Raw genomic sequence first — 17748 nt, 5'->3', positions numbered from 1 at the left:
GAAATCAGAAGACGCTTAATCCTTGGGAGAAGAGCAATGACAAATCTCGATAAAACAGTTAAGAGCAGAGACATCACACTGACAACAAAGGTCCGCATAGTTAAAGCAATGGTGTTCCCCGTAGTAACATATGGCTGCGAGAGCTGGACCATAAGGAAGGCTGAGAGAAGGAAGACCGATGCTTTTGAACTGTGGTGTTGGAGGAAAATTCTGAGAGTGCCTTGGACTGCAAGAAGATCAAACCAGTCCATCCTCCAGGAAATAAAGCCAGACTGCTCACTTGAGGGAATGATATTAAAGGCAAAACTGAAATACTTTGGCCACACAATGAGAAGACAGGACACCCTGGAGAAGATGCTGATGCCAGGGAGAGTGGAAGGCAAAAGGAAGAGGGGCCGACCAAGGGCAAGGTGGATGGATGATAGTCTAGAGGTGACGGACTCGTCCCTGGGGGAGCTGGGGGTGTTGACGACCAACAGGAAGCTCTGGCATGGGCTGGTCCATGAAGTCACGAAGAGTCGGAAGCGACTGAATGAATAAACAACAACAACCTCAGCAGTCCTTTTATGAGAATGTGCTTTTAAGTTGCCAGTTGTTCACAGTGCAAGTTTTAAAACAAAGAGTTTAAAAACAGTTTTAGGACAAAGAGGCTATATGTGACTATATTCAGAGGTACAAACTTCCAGCATATCTCCTAAATACCATGTTGCTGAAAGGTGATCTTTTGGAAGCCTCTTTGCTCAATAAGAATTTTAAAACCTATGCAGATCTGCTAAATCTTGTTTATTATAACAGTTTTAAGGATATAAGTAATATTTAGCTGAGGAAGTGAGGAAGGAAGTGAGTCAGTTTAAAAGTTTATTCCAATTAGGAGCCACTACGAAGTAAGCAACTTATGAGATGGACAGGGGAAGTAATCCCACATTCTTTTCTTCCGTACTCTTGTTTTGAAAAATGTCTTCCACAATGTTGAACCTTCATTAAGGCACTGCCTTTAACATCAAGCCCAGTCAAATGATGAGCTATTGCACAGAGTATCTGGAATATGCCATCTTGGAAACCTTATGGTTTCAGCAACCTGTTAAACATGTTCTTTGTCAGAACAGTTTCTAGTATAAAAACACAGAGAAGATCCTTTGCCCTTATCATATACTGGAAAAAGATGGCATAGATTCTGTAGCCAGTTTTGAGTAAAATGGACAAGGGAGGTTCCAGCAGCGGTTTAGGGACAGATACAAAGTGATTGCTAGTCTAAAATCTTGCTTTTTGGTGACCCTGCTGCCAAGTCCATTGTCAGAGGAAGCACATTAGGCTGGTCTTAAAAAGAACAGGCTGCCTGCACCTTTTCTTCTCTCAAGAGCCACTTGTAACGGATGATGTTTTTCTTCTCATTAATCACATGATGGTGATTGCCCAAAGAGAGAATGCTCCCCAATCCCTGGAAATTCAGTGCAAAAACAGTAACACATTGGGAGTATGTTCAACAAAGGCTTGTGCTTGCGTTGCCCAGGGGAGAAAAACGTTTGACCAAGTCCTTAAAGAGCTTGTCGTGATTTCCAATATGTAATATGATACATAGTATCTGGAAACAGCTTATTTGAATTTGCAGGCTGAAGAATGCCAAATGGCAGCCCAACAGGCAGCTCACTGAACCCTTCTTGCCATCAGTTCCAGCCTTGAGGAAGAAAAGTCACAGATGGATGCAAAGTTGTTTTGAGTTTGGAAACATCTGTCAATTGCCTTGCTCACCCAAACACCAAGAGCTTTGGTGGAATCTTGAATAGAGAATAGCAAGAGGGGTCTCTTCTGATTTTACGTTGCTGCATGATGAGCAGCGTGTGGCCCAGTCGGGCACACACCTCTTGACGTTCGGAAGAGGAAGTCTCAGCGGCCTTCAGTCAAGCTGAGTTAATGCTGCTGTAGCAGCGGCACCTAAGAGCCTTGTCTTCTTATAAGTTCCGTCTCTCCAGACTTATTTTTACATGCAGCGGACGGATTACAGGCACCGTTTCTAAGAGAGTCACGCTTCTGTTTCCTGTCTCCCCATTTCAGTTGGATTTACTTTCAGATCAAATGCAGTCATTTGCTTTAATACCTTGTCAGCTCTTTCAAAGGCTTGCCAACTGTCAATAATTTCTGTAATAAAACGTAAGAGATGATAGTATACTAGCTTTTTAATCAGTGAAGAAATACCATTACACATTATATGATAATGTAAACTGAGAGATACAACCAAGTCTGAGCACTTTTTTCCTAAATGTCTTCCTGAACCAAGAAAGAAAAGAATTGGGAAGTGGGATTATAACTGCCTTATATCTGGTCTGATTTTTTTCCATCTCTTCCAGAGGTGGGCAGATTTGGGCAGTCATTTCTGCATAGTTGCACAAAAGTCACCGTCTTACCACTCCCTCTACACTCCCCGAAACCCTTTGTGGCTGTGCCTCTTCTTTCCTGGCTATAATATCAGGAGGCAAACAGCCATTTCAACTATACTGAAGTTACTTCAACCTCCACTACATAGCATGGTGGGAAAAGTAGAGTCCTTTGGGGTTAAAGACTCTCCGGGTGTGCACACAGCATGCAGGAGCATGTGTCTGTGTATGAGGGGCCGGTTAGGTTCTGACCCAGGGGCAGCTGTAATTTTGGGGTCCAAGAAAAATTGCCTGCTCTTGATATAGTTCATTCAGCCAGGGCAGTGTTGGTGGTTCTCATAAGTCTTACCTCTTTGTCTTTCATCCTTTTAATTAGAGATGCTGGGCTTTCCGCATTCAAAATACATACTCTTTCTCTAAGTGATTAACAGAGTGAGTTCTCATGCAAACAGACTGTTACCAGAACTGGCTGTTACCAAAAAAAAAATTTTTTTTTAACTGATGAAAACTGTTCATCGCATCCAAAATAATTTCACTTCTAACCCTTTACATAGAATAGACAAGAGAAACAGGAGCAAGAACTTGAACACTGAATATAGTAAAAACAGAACTTGCATTTGATATATAGCTGTCACCGGAATTATTTCATAATGGCTTCTTAGCCTTTCTATAATAAATCAGAAATTCTTAAATCCCTGATATACCTATTCATCTGCTTTCAGTCTAGCCTGCTGAGGAGAGGTCTGACAGCTATGTCCTTTTCAAACTCAGTTCTTTTCAAGTCTAGCTAAGGCTAAATTAAAAACATACTTTTAAACAATCTGTTCGTATGGTTTTACTGGGAATTCTGGGGATTGCAGTTCCAATACACCTTGGAGTTGGGAAAGATGGAAAGTTTGAGGATATAAAGGCCAAACTATATATTGCTTGCAAAGGATAAGCTTCATATTACTTGCTTGCAGAAAAAAGATATTCAAAGTGGAAGAGTGGCAGATCTTTTCTTTGAAAATATGTATTTGGAACCTGCATCTGGAACAAACCATTTGAGGAATGGCAGATTAGTGAGGAGGAAAAAGGACTGAATTCTCTGTTTTTTTCTCATCTAAATTGCCTTCTCCTAGCACATCTTTTCCATTTCAGAAAGGGATATTGGCTTACCATTATACATTATATGTTTGTCCTAAATTTTGTAAATTCACAGCATTGTGTAAGGTAAATGCAACTTTTTTTTTAAGAGCAGGTAGGCACACACTGTTTTTAACTGATTTTGAGGTCCGCTGAAGCTACCAGAACATGTTTCAGGTGTTGAAGGCTAAAAAGAGGACTGCAGGTTGTTTACTCCTGATTTAAAGTCATAAAGAGGGCAAAGGGCCTTCAAAGATGTACTAGATTCTATTATACTTCATCTTTATGATAGCTTCTCTCTGGTTTTTGTGCCTTAACATCAAACCAGAATTCTATGAGAGAAATAAGTTTGTTTTTTTTAAATTAAGGATCATCCTAACTTTATCTACATTCCTTTGCTTATCCAAATATCTACCATTGAGCCAATCTACTGTTGAACCAGAGGCTCTTTCATTGATTTGGGGGGAAGGGAAGAAACTGATTGTGCCTTTTTTGTTGTTGTTTTTCTTCCCCTCTACCTATCTATGCTCCATTGATAGATTTGCTTTCTGTAGCATAGCTGTCTGTCATTTTCTAAACCTTCTACATTTAAATTCTCTTTGAATTCATTGTTTACTAACACCTCCCCATATACTACTGCATACCTGTGTTTAAATATAAATAAAGCTGCAGCTTAAGATAATACTTCTTACATCTAAAGTGGTTGACAGAGCATAAAATTTTTCCCCTTATCAGCTTGTTTGACTTCAAAATGACAAGATGTTCTTTCTAGCCTTGTTTCTCAAGATACACATTATGAGAATTTCTGATTTTCCTCTACTATGAAATATCCTCTACTTTGGTACCTACATGATAAGTTACAATTAAAAGTGGTACTCCATCTTGCATTGTCTTCATACCTAGAAACAAATGAGCAGGTGGGACAAAAGTTAAAACGAGACTTTTTCTCTAAAGGTACTAAATTAAATAGTGGTTCCATATGCACATTCTGTTGGGTCCATCTAGCCCATTATTGTCTGTGATGACAGGCAACAGCTTTTCAAAGCCTCAGGCAGAGGAATATCTTTCCCCCAGACTCTTTTTTGTTTTCTTTTGTTTTACTGGAGTTGCCAGGGATTGAAATTGGATCTTCTTCACTCTTCAGCCTGCTAAGAGGGTTTTGTTTTGTTTTCCCCTGTATTGGTTAGAAGGCAAATGTTTTAGCTTAGAGCTGGACAGACTTCAGGCTTGAAGGACCAAGGTGGTCCACTGAATAGGGATCAAGTGCAAAATAGGGAGAACAATAGAGTATAGAATTACATATTTTGTATAAAACTTTCAGTTTATTTTCTGCTATTAAGATATTGGACAAACTCTACAGTGTACTGCAAATTCTCCACAAAACATCCAGAAGATGCTTTTCTATCATCTGCTACCTGTTCTATGTGAGAACTTCCTGTGGGTAGGAAATTTCAACATCAACAGTGTTTAAATTATTGGGGAAAGTTTAGGAAATGTTTGATGAAATGCACAAGCCTTACTTCTAGATTTTCTGATGTAGGTATAATCCTTATTAACAGAAATAAACGTTGAAATGTAAAAAAAAGTAAAGGCTTATGGAAAAGATTAAGAAGCAATTTAATACCCAAATTGTTGTTTCATTACCTTGATGTTTCCATATGTTGCATATAATGATTCCATGTGATGGTATGAATGTTTAAATTGTTCAAGAAGCTTTTATCCAATTGACAGGTCAATTCCAAACTCATCTGTTTCAGGAAATGTTTGCCAGAAGCCATCATTAACTTGCTCACAAAAAGTGGTAAAAGGTAAAGGTTTCCCTTGACGTAAAGTCCAGTCGAATCCGACTCTAGGGGGCGGTGCTCATCTCCGTTTCTAAGCCTTGGAGCCAGCGTTGTCATAGACACTTCCGGGTCATGTGGCCAGCATGACGACTCGGAACGCCGTTACCTTCCCGCCAAAGCGGTACCTATTGATCTACTCACATTTGCATGTTTTCGAACTGCTAGGTGAGCAGGAGCTGGGACGAGCAACGGGAGCTCACCCCGCCGCGCGGTTTCGAACCGCCGACCTTCCGATCGGCAGCTCAGCAGTTTAACCCGCAGCGCCACCGCGTCCCTCTCACAAAAAGTGAAATGTCTCTTTTTCTTAAACACTGTGTATGGAATTCAGGTATGAAGACTGGTTGCTAGGATCATAGAAATTTGTCAGAGATTCAATTGGCACTGCATCATGTGAGCCCCCATCTATACTCTGAAATGCTACAAATTAGTTCAGTGAACTGGGACTTATGTTCCCTGTAGTATATCACTTATTTTGCTATTGAGGGGCTAATAACACCTGTCTCTTTCAACCAATTTTGCAGGGAAAGTCCTTGAATTTGGGCCTCATTCAAAATATATGTTGATCTGGTACTCGGCTGCATGTAACTTCGACCTCCTGCAACCAGTGGTATCATCAGTACATTAAATGAGGTTGCCCAGTGATGAGCAGTTTGTGAGAACTATACACAGCAGTTTGTGATTGGTGCAATTGTTAATATATATTAATCAGGAAGAATGGACCGCTGAACAAATTGAACTGTCTTATACTGATTGATATCATACGTTCTTTATCCAAGCTGGCCTTTGAGGTCCTAAGTAGAGTTTTCCTAGGCTTGTTCATGAACAACCTGTCACCTGGAGGTGCCAGGAAATTACTCTGGGATGCCTGAATACAGCCCACATAGTCTGCTACTGAGACAGAGGTTCACTTATAATGGCCAGTACATGGGATCCACACTGCAGGAGCTGTTTTCATTCCTGTTTAGTTCAGGTGACGAGCCTGAACTCCTGTAATAATTGTAAAAGGTGACATGTGAGATGCTTTTACATCCTTATTACAGTGAATCGGAATTACAAGAATATCTATATTCAGTGAAAAATGATTTAAAAATACAGTAATCTGATTAGGCTGCATAGATTATAAAGTACAAGGTTAGTAGGCTACAGTAGGAGCATTACTTACTTGGTTGCAGTATAAAAGAAATAGATGCCTTTTATACTCTGCTAATGGTATTTTTGATTTCAACTCTACTGTGTATGTATCTAAAGCTTCAGTTTATTTTACTAGAGAAAATGGCTTTTTTTCTGGAATAAAGAGGCCTACCTTCCATCAGGGTTCAATCCAGAAGGCAACACTCAATTCTGGATCATTCACCTATGAAAAAGACAGGCGATAAATTCAAATTTTTCATTTCCTTCAAGTTTTCCTGACTTGTGAGCTGTTCCGAAACCTTTTATCATTGTTGCCTTCATCTGAATCCTTTTGAATTTGTTGGTACCCTTCATAAAATATTATACTTAAAATTAGACATGGCATATGCTCTCCCTCTCTAAGGTCTAAGTGGAGCAACAGAAAGCTCTGTTATTGCCTTCCTTATCTTGTATATTGAAAAAGCACCCTGCAATGGCATCTTCCTCCCCTCCTCTTTTTTAGCAACAACATCAGAGTGCTAACTCGGGTTTAAAATGTTTCATGTTAACCCTGTATGTACATACATACATACATACTCATGCACATGTTCATTTGTTTCTAATTTTTGTTCATATTCTCCATTGATTGCAATTTTTTCCAAAATTGTTACAGGTTTGTCTCCAGTTCAGTCAGTCTCCCAGGACCTTCTGTGAACTTGGAACAAGGGCCTGCTGCAACTTGTGGATTGTCACTTATCCTCTCAGGGGGCACCCCTCCTGTGAATAGCCTGCCCTCCATGATGCACCAGGCAGCAGTGCTGACATGTCTCTTAAAAATTCACATTTTGATTTTAGCCTTCACTAGCCGTTAACTGGTCACAACATTTGTCCTTTAATAGTTTGTTTTTCTTGTTTTCTTGCTTGCTTGCTCATGATAAAGGGGAGCAAAGTAACTCCTTTTTACAAACATCACTCATACAAAGTGTATGTGATGTTCTCCTCTTAAATTTATATACTTCTTTCAAAGCAGATTACATTACTGGACACTTCAGAAAATTAGGCAAAATTAGATACCGATAACACAAATTCAGATATTCACTCAGGACCATTTTACATTTCATGGGTAATCACAATGGGCATTTTATTTCATCGACACTTGGATGCTAGTATTGCGTTTAAAAAGCAGCTGCAGGGTTTGAAGACTATGAATCCACTTTAGATTCTGGCTATTGATGTCTTGCCTATTGTTGTCTGTTCTTTTTTCAGTGACAGCAACATCTTTTGAAAGTGATGGAGATTCTTTCCTAAACCTGAAATTCTTCAGCACTGAAAACACTGTAGGTTGAAGCAGGCACTCTGCTTCACTAAGCAGCTTCTATCATCTGTATACCACAGACAGACTTTATGCTGCTTATCTAATATCAGCTGGATATGAAGCCAGCTTAAGAAGCCACTCTCCAGATTTCAAAATAGGCAGTGATACTGGGCGATGTTCTATCCAGACTGTGGTAACCACAGCCCCCAATTGTTGGATTCTTATCCCTCTCCCTTGTGCTGGCAAGCAAGCACCAGTAACTTCTCTTTCCTCAGGCAGGTCTTTGAAGACATGTTGTTTCAATCAGCATGAGCAAACAGCTTCCAACAGGCGTAGATTCATAGAGTTGGAAGAGATCTTTGAAGTCATCTAGTCCAGCCCCTTTGCACAGTGCAAGAATTGCTTGCAGTGAGCATTTCAGTGGTCCACCATCTCACTATGCCTGAGGTCACTTCAGATGGTAGGGTAGATTGGAATCACGGAGGAAAAAAATCTTTCTTACATTTTCTCCGTCTGGAAATCTTAAGGTCCCAGTTAAATTAGCTTTGTTCCATTGAGACTGAAATAAAGAGGCCAAGGTAACTTCCCAGATAAATCCCAGTGCTTTTATATGGTTTGTGTTCTCAAAGTCCTTCTTCCTTTCTCCTCCTCATTCAAGCATTATGAGTCCAAAGTGTCCCTCACTGTTTTGCTATTTCCAACTTCATTTGTTCTGGTGACAGCAGGGCTCTGTATAAATTGCAATGATTCAAGGCATTCTAATGTGCATTTGTGTGGGAGTTAAAAGGAATACTTGGCAGACATAAAGGTTTGCAGATTAGTTTTGTTACTCCTGCCTCTAGTTAGGAGTAGTTTGTAACCTGGGCTGGCTGAAAGTGTTTATGACAAGTAGAAAGGAAGCTCGATTCACAGTGGTATCTAGTGCAGAGCTGGATGGAGAAGCTCCGTGGCTAGCTAAAGCAGTGCATGCCTGGAGCAGGAGGTCTACCAGCTGCCCCCTTCAGGAAGTGGGTTGCTGGAGTAGCATTTGTCATTTTCTCTTCCCCCCATAGCATCCTCTCAGTTTTCAGCCCTTTCACCCTGCTTTGTACAGCTAAAATGGAACTGGTTTCCCCATCACATGTGTGTGTCCACTACAGTCTGTGATGCCTTTTTCCATTATGTCCTCAGCACCCTGTTGAAGTCCAGCAAGCCAAAGATGTCCTGTTTGCAGCCAGAATCTGAGACTGTTAAGCCTATGTCCCCAAACAAAGAGCTGATTTAGACAAATCATTGCTGGGGGGGGGGGAAATACTCTCTTTAAAGGCATTGTGGTTTTACAGTAGGAATTAACCAGGGATGCTCCCAGGTTTGTTTGTTTGTTTGTTTAGATGATTACCACAATGGATGAATTAATAGATGGAATGACAGATTATCCACATAGAGTATAAAGATAGCAAAAAGTATATTCTTGTTTGTTTTTTATCTGAGCTTATAGTAGAAGATTTGATATCAAAGTAATATACAAATGTCTTTATTTTCCCATAGGCAGATTTTTAAAAATTATTCTTGGGGCATGTATATAGAGAGGGCATTTTAGCATACTGCATACACGATGCACAGTGTCACTTTTTTTACAAAGGCAGGGGGCTTGGATGATGATGGCTTGCTCTCTGCGTGTACTAGCAGTAATAAAAGGAAGCCTTCCTTTTATTCTACAGTGTACTTTTTGTGCTGAAGTTTCAAGCAATCTTTGATAATTTCCTTGTTCTGAGTGATTTGCAGGGCTCCGATTATCTCTTTTCATTTAGTGAAACATGTTGTTTGACTTATTCTTGGGCAGTTATTACAGTCTGGCTTGCAGTGTGTGGTTAGTTCTCTGGGGACTCAGTTCACTGTTACTTCTTGGCCTTGGAAAAATAATTTAAGGGTTTTCCACATTTTCTTTGTGTTTGATATTGGGCTGGATGCTTTATTTATAACAGCAGTGTGTTGCAGCTTAATGGACAGATTTTATAAGTGTAATACTCTTAATCTGATTAAGCATTACCTGGTGTTTGTGCTAAGGATACTGTCAACGTGAGTGTTCTGCCTTCTTTGCTTGTTTATTTTGTATTGTCTGGTAGGCATGGGTTTAAGATTTCAAAACAAATTATGGAGAATGGTAAAAGTACCTTCAAAATCTTTAACTACCTCCTGCCCAGAACTGGTCAGGTATTTCTTAATAGGCTGTGCAATATTTATCTGAAAGGTAACAGAAATTGATTACTGACTATTTAGGAATAATAGTTTTTTACAATTCCTCATCAATGAATTCTCTCTTTAATATTTTATATTTTCCAGGAGAGCTTTGCTGTCTTTATTTTTTTTTTAAGCCTGATACTAAATAAGGATTCCAGAACTGTAGTCAAAGATATATAATGAGAGTACTAAACATTTGGTTTTTCTGAAGAAAACATTGTATTTCTTTCAGATGATGTCAATCCTTATGAACACCATAATTTTTGAGGATTGCAGAAACCAGTGGTCTGTATCAAGACCACTCTTGGGTCTTATACTCCTCAATGGAAAAGTAAGTATTCCATAGCTATAGATGGCACAAGTCTACTTGTGGACTTAGCACTGGATTCTGCTAAAAGAAGCTGTTCTTTACCCCCTTTTAAGAGAATTGGAATGGAAACCCACAAAGAGTGTAAACTTGAGATCACGCTGCCCTGTTCTGATTGCAAAAGCTGTTGAATCCATTGTCTTCCTCAGATATGAGAAAAACAGACGTGGTTTGTCTAAGAAGAGCTTCATGACATTGGGTTTATGAGTGTTTATTTCCACACATGCAGAACATCACAGGAAACTGCTTGCATTTTATAGTTGTTATTTCCATTATTTTATTACATTGTGATAGTTCACCAAAATTTGCATTGTATTGAGAGCTGCAGGGAGATGCACTTCCTCATTCATCTCCAGTAATAGATAATCCATTGGAAAGTTTCAGTCCTACATTTGAGGTGGAAGTCAAAGTATCTCAACTCAGATTGCCCCAACCTGGTGCCCTCTAGATATGTTGGAATTATTATTATTATTATTATTATTATTATTATTATTATTATTATTTAGAATAGAATAGAGGAAGGCTGATCAACAATTCCTTTGAGAACTCCTAGACCTGAGATGCTGTACGTTACATCTCAGAAGAGCCTTCAATAGTGATAGAAGGAAAATCCAGTAATACAAATCAATTACTTGTGATAAACAAGAATTAAAAGAGAGACTTTAGACAATTGGTTAGCAGCAATTTGAATTTACTATGATCTGACTGGAAAGTTTGATCTTCAGTAATGAAAGCATATTTTTCTTACAAGTGATATATTCCTGCAAAGTAGCATCTTGGCCATCAGCCCATACTTTCAGATAGTATTATGTTATGGAATTGTAATCTCCCAGCATGCCATAGTTGATCAGTGTTGCACAGTATTTTCTGTTAAATGCAAATAAGTGACCTTTCCTTTACTTTGATGGAACAAGCAGGCTCACTGGATACCCAGTGTATGCATAAACCTGTTTTAATGTTTTGATGCTGGTATGCATTTGTCCCAGACCCGTGGCACAGTTTGTTTTAGTTGCTGCCCTGGGGATATGGGTCGGAGCATGTTCACTGAGCTGTTCACGAATAGATGAGGGGAGAGTCTAGTCCCTCCTACTTAATGAACATTCTTCAAAATGTTTCACCATGCTGTCCAACCACCTGCACCCTGAGCCTCTCAAAGAAAACCATTCCCAGCAAAAATTCTGAAGTTGCCACGTTACCGTTAAACCTTTGAGTTTTCCAGTCATTGATGACTCCAGCATTTTTCAGACCATTCAGTTTTGCGAGGGTTGCAGTGCCAAACATTGGTGTGTGGACTACAAGCTGAAGTTGGGTACCCAGCTGAAAGGGAACCTGCTTCAGTACAATACAGTATCAGCTATTCTGTACGTGTACAAGCTTGCAGTGGATGCTAAGGGATTGTTTCTGATGATATTGACCTGGAGTGTTCTCCATACTTCAATGCAAGTTCCGACTTTATTCCAAATCTATTTATCTCCTGGGCAGTCACAAGTGGCAGTGCATTACTGCTTTGGAGAATGAATTGTCTATACAATAAGATGGTGCTGGGAAAAAATAAGACACTAAGATTAGCAGCAGCCGCATACATTAAAATTCAAACTGAAATCCCAGCTCTGGTAGGAAACTAACAGAAGAAGAAAATATATCAAGTATAGAAGCGCCGTCTCATCATTCACCTGTGCTGAAGGATCCAATTTTAACCATATCCAATAGCACTGTCATTCATCTTCTTGGTGTATTATTGTGATTTAAATCCAAGCTCCATGCGAGAAGCAGTTCTTTTAAAATGATTGAGAGGGAATAAGGGCAAATTCAGTGTTTAGAAAAAGTTTATGACATCACAATATTATCCTTTACAGATGGAAGCAATATTTCCTACTTCGGGAGGAAAACTAATCATTTTCTATCTGCCCTGAGTCACTGTATCATTATAAAAGGTGGAAATAAGTAGTCTTATGCATTCCCAATCTTGTTCTTGGCAACACTTTTGTTTAGCCAGTGTCTCTGATTTATAGTATTAAATATTAGCCTGGCTCTATATTAATTATGTGGTTTTGATTTTAGCTGCTTTGGTGTAAGGAGGAATTAAATATTTCACAAGGAGATATAGCTGTGTAATCATGAATAGTAAGAAATACGAGACTAGCACAATTTTCCTTCTTCTGGAACAATGCTGCATTCTAATGATCATGATGCCGGTTCATTGTGAAATGTATCTGCCTGGCATTATTTATCTACAAATCCTGAGCGGATTCAGTTACTCTGAGCTCGCCTGGATTAAGAAAGCAATGTGAGGAAGGAGGATTTTAAAGTATCTATTTATTGAAGATATAGATATAGATGTGACAACCAGCAACAAATATTCTATGTGCTTGTAACATTTACTGCTGTGATTCCTAAAAAGCTAGCAATGTGGTAATGGGAGCCCGTTTGTTTCAGTTCCACTACAAATTAGATGCTATTTGGAGATATGCCTTTCTCAAACCAATAGCATTTTCCTGGGAATACGCTGGTTGATTTCCCCCTGGAAAATGTGCATTGACTCTGGCTACTGCAGTAGATTATGTAATGCACACTTTTCCATTTACATTGCTGGCTGTAGATTATGGGAATTTTGGGGAAAGCTGATGTACTTGTTTTTCAGAGTTGTTATTATTGCTATTACAACAATAATATTGTAAATTTAACATGTATTTTTTCATCATTTCAAATCTAGAAATATTCTAGGATATCTTAATTTCTGGGCTTATATTAGTAAATCATTGTTCCTTTTTTTTTTTTTTAACTAAGTACAGTGACAAGAAGATCACACACAACCACTAATACCAGCTACATAAAATGAAATTACAGATGTGCTAACAATTTTCTGTGCAGTTTTTCTAACAGCCTGTGTGGTGTAGTGGTTTTGTTGTGTACAGGGTAGACTCGGGTCCTGAAGCTGCCTTTTGGCCATTCTCTCTTAGCCTAAGCTACTGCACAGGGTGCTGATATGAAGAATAAGTAGTCCTTATACTGTGCTTAGCTATAAACACATACCAAATTTTAAAAAAATACTCCTGCTATTCCTGTTATTTAACCCTTTCATTGAATGTGAATGTGTAGAATATAAACCATCTTTTAAAAATCTGCCTCTGACTCAGTGTCTTTCCATTTTTGCATGACTTAAGTTCAACTAGCACTTTCTGGCCTGTGCCCTGTGTTCCATTAATCTTGTCCTTTTTGCCCTGTTGGCACTAGGATACAAGGGACCTACATATTTTCTCAAGCTCTTGTCTTAATGTGGATTAATACATGAAAAATATTTATGTGAATGGCCCAGTGCTGTAAGTTGGATTAAATCACCTTGAGACATCTTCCTGCCATAGAACAGTATCATCTTGAAAGGCAGTGGGAATTAGGCAATCATTCTCCCCAAACTGAACTGGTTTGTAGTCAGAGTTTGACAATCACTGATCCTCTAAATTCAGTCATTTTTATTGTATTATTTCTCCCATTGTCTTGTCAGTACTTCAGTGAATTAAGGGCAAGTTTGATAAACAGCCAGCCTTCTGAAAAGCAGGAGTTCCTTCATCAGTGCTTCAGAAACCTAATGGAAGGAGTCGAGCAAAACCTTCTGGTAAAAAACAGAGACAGGTAAGCCAAACAAATACCTAAAGGTAAAATGACAAATTTTAACATGCATTATCTTTCATTTGGAGGTTTACACAACATATGTTAAATGCCATAAATGCAGGTGTACTTTATTATATATTGCATTTATATTCTGCATTTCCTCAAAAAGCTCACGGCACTGTCTTGGGGTGGGAAGGGGGGGATCTCACCTACTTTTATCCACAAAAGAAATGCTGTGATGTTGGTTAGCCTGAGAGAGGGCTGCCTAAAGCCATTCTAGTGAGCTCTGTGGACAACTGGGATATATTTACTCAATAGGATATTTATTTCTATACTGCTGCTTCTAAAATAGTATCTTTAAGCATATTTAAAATACATTTATCATTCCTAAAATACATGTAAAACAATATAAATGAATTCATGAATGGGAGGGGGAAAGGTCTTGAACACCTACTTAAAAAATGTGAGCTCCTCAAAATTTCAGGGGGGTTATTTATTCCAGAGGGCTGGCACTACCAGCAAGAAGGCCTGCCTTCAAGTAATTGCGGGTTGACATTCTGAGAAAATGCAGCAGAGCCTCCTCTGAGGATCTTCCTCTGAGGATCTTGGTCTATGACAGTGAAAGACATCAGTCAGGTGTTCTCATCCCAAGTTCTCTGGGGCCTTATATATTAAAAACAAAGCTATGGCCAAAGTAAATCATCGGCAGTCACTGAAGGTGCTTCAGTCCTGGTGTACATGTGCATAGTCAGATGCCTAGACCAGTTTCTTTTTCTGAACCAAACTCAAGGGTTGACTCCATATAGATTAATATAATGTGAGGTTACTAGTACATAAATATCAGTAAAGTAGATAAGCAGTCCCTATCCAGGGAAGGATATAGTTGATATACTAGCCAAAGCTGGAAGTAGGCATTCCTGCCTTAAGTCACCAGGACCTCCTGTAACAATGACCCCAGGAGCACCCCCAAACTATATACCTTTCCTTTAGAAGTGCAACTATTTAACTATTTAAATAGTGCAACTATTTAAAATAGGTAAATTTCCCAATTCCGGTATCCAGGAAGCATCCACTTATAAGGTCTCTGTCTTTATCAGCATCTCATTTCATTGGTCCCAGTCACTTTATCCAGACACTTGATTCAGAATATGGACATCTTTTCCTTTTATTCTACAGGAGCATGCATGTGGGAAAAAACTTACATTAAAAAGAAAAATTGATCCCCACATGATTTCTCATTCTTTCATATTATATATATTCATAGCCCTCAACACTTTTCTGTAAGGCAACTTCCCAGAAGTGACATGGCCTATTTTTGCTGTCCTCATAATATTTTAATGCAGGTGATAGCATCAAAAAGATAGACCAGATTGGCACTCAGCAGGTAACATAAGAGGTGGCTAATAAGATGAATGATAATCAGGAAGTAACTCTCTTTTTGACAAGCAATGTTCTTTTGCTAAAATACTTCATTTTCTTTAGAAGTTAGGTTTCCCCAATCCAGGGCCCTCCAGAAGAACAGTTGAATAATATCTGGCCATTGACCAGGACACCTAAGAATTATGGAAGTTGTATCTCAAAATATCTGAAGGCCATCTGGGTGTCCACGACTGCCCTAGAAGTGGTACAGTTATTGCCTGGGAAGCTGCACTAACTAATGTTAGTTAATTTGTTTCTAACAGTGTAATAGAGGGTTGATGGCACCAAAGTCTAATTTTTAGTGATGGAGATAAAATGTATTAAATACATGGGGAGCAATCATATGAATTAGACTGAATCAGTTTAATATTAATCAAGGTGTCAAACAAAGGTAAGCATACACCCAAGAAAGCACATTCTCTCATAACCCTTTTTAGCTCTCTCAGAGTCTCAGCATTAGACACTAAAATAGAAATAGTCTGAGGAACAGAAAAGAAAATGTTTCACCATTATTGAATCACCAGAAAATTCCATTTTATGCTATGCTTTTATTTTGTTAGCTATCCAGAGACCATGTATGGGGAAGCAGAATAAAAATATAAATAACATATATATTAATTTTTTAAAAACCCTACTGAAACAAAAATTGTAGCTCAAGCAATGATGCTAAGGACGTTTGGGAAACAATGAGATGACTTTTTGGCTGGTATAAAAAATTGGAGTGGATCATTGTGCCAGTAACGGGTAATTTTTGATCATTTTATAATAGATGCCAACAAGATATCTATATATGTTTTTAGAATTCTACCAGTCTTAGTTTGAGGCATCAGGTTATATTGAGCTTACTCTAAATGATTTAACTGGAAAGATATTTTACATGTTTGGAATCTCCTTGATTACAGATTCACACAGAACATGTCCATCTTCCGCAGAGACGTGGCTGAAACCTTGCGTTGTGAGGGGGTATCAGAATCAAGCAGTACAGAAATGATGAGCTGATACTAAACTGGAAATGGCTTTAAATAATAATGAACAAACACTGAAGTTGGGCACTATTCTATATTGCTGGATAGATGTTGACTTTCATAAAAAATATTTTTTTAAAAAACTGCCTTTTTATATCTTGGGCATAAATGTAAGGATTTCTAACACTGGGAACAATCTAAAATCGAATGTGACATAAAGAACCATGTTGCATTTCCTTATCCAAATTTCTGACTCTTCCTTCGTTACATGGTACGGAAACAGAAGTTGACCAAAGAACAACATAATATATGTATTTCTCCCCCTTGAAATTGCATCTGTTAAGATTTTCAGTTCCAAAATCCAATTGATGCAGTTTCTCAGAATTCCTTTGAAGGAATTCAATGATGTCACCTGTTTCCTTACATTTTTATTCAAGCCTTCGGAATGACTGAAAGCATAATTTTGCAACGAGATGACCATGTGTACCCCTTTTTTTTTTAAAAAAAAGTTCATCTTAAATGCACTGTCAATAAGAAAAGTATTAACAGAAAGAGAATTAACTCTTGGCCTAAATAAAGGTGAAAATGCTGAAAGTGGTACTTTGTAAAACTTACAAATAGGAATACATTCTTCAGTAGAATATTAATAAAGTGTTGTTTCACACTCATGCAGCTCAGGTGTTTCATTCTAGGAGAAATGTCATAGCATGTGTTTTAAATGGTAAAACATTGTTTGAACAGGAAGTAAATAATTTGCTAGTGTAAACAGCCACCAAACAAATGCTGAACATTCTTTCCCCCACTAAAATACTTTGTGTGCCAGAATACCTACTTTTGCATGTGAAGCCCTACATTAGAGAGGTTAACCAAAAACAGGTAGAGCAACTCATATCACATCTCATAATTCATGAGCTGTGATATGAATTACTGCTGCAATGCCCAAATGGCATGGAAGGGTGATGGCAAAAAAAGATCAAGAATTTTAGGGGCTGGCGAGAGTTGTTTGATTTCAAAAGCTGGATTAATACTATTCTTGTAGAGCACTTTGCACAGCCTACTCACATCCATAGCAAAGCATAGCTTGGAAAACAAGAGAAAGGGTCTACAGAGTAATAAGCTATATATTTTGTGGGAAACAGTGCGACTTCCTTTCAACCATTTAATTAAATTGCTACCACAGGCAGCCTATCTTCCTGTATGTAAGTAGGACCTCCGTCTTTCTGCGTGTTCTTGTATAAAAGATCAATTGCCTGCCAGTAATTTACGCAGTTTTTTATTTCCAGAAGATCACACATATTCCTTGAGTGGGTCATTTTTATTTTCACCTGGGAAATTAGCCTTAAGTGGCCAATTCTTATGAAAACATTCCCTGATAGGGAATTTTTTCCACTGGTGGATATTA

At 38.5% G+C, this 17748-nt stretch overlaps 1 protein-coding gene across 1 annotated transcript in view; it reads left to right on the top strand.

Annotated features, from left to right (window-relative positions):
* The window catches only part of RANBP17 (RAN binding protein 17), a 227276-nt gene extending 210437 nt beyond the window's left edge, over positions 1–16839 (top strand). Inside the window, exons 26-28 of the mRNA XM_063315799.1 lie at positions 10219–10317; positions 13856–13983; positions 16284–16839. Of these exons, the coding sequence (XP_063171869.1) occupies positions 10219–10317; positions 13856–13983; positions 16284–16380 (324 nt within the window). The 3' untranslated portion in view covers positions 16381–16839. The remainder of the gene's footprint in view (positions 1–10218; positions 10318–13855; positions 13984–16283) is intronic.
* The last annotated feature ends 909 nt before the right edge of the window (positions 16840–17748 follow it).

The sequence above is a fragment of the Candoia aspera genome, chromosome 1 (assembly GCF_035149785.1).
Source record: "Candoia aspera isolate rCanAsp1 chromosome 1, rCanAsp1.hap2, whole genome shotgun sequence".
Lineage (NCBI taxonomy): Eukaryota > Metazoa > Chordata > Lepidosauria > Squamata > Boidae > Candoia > Candoia aspera.
Note: the sequence above shows the minus strand (reverse complement) of the source record. Positions and strands in the feature narration are given on the sequence as shown.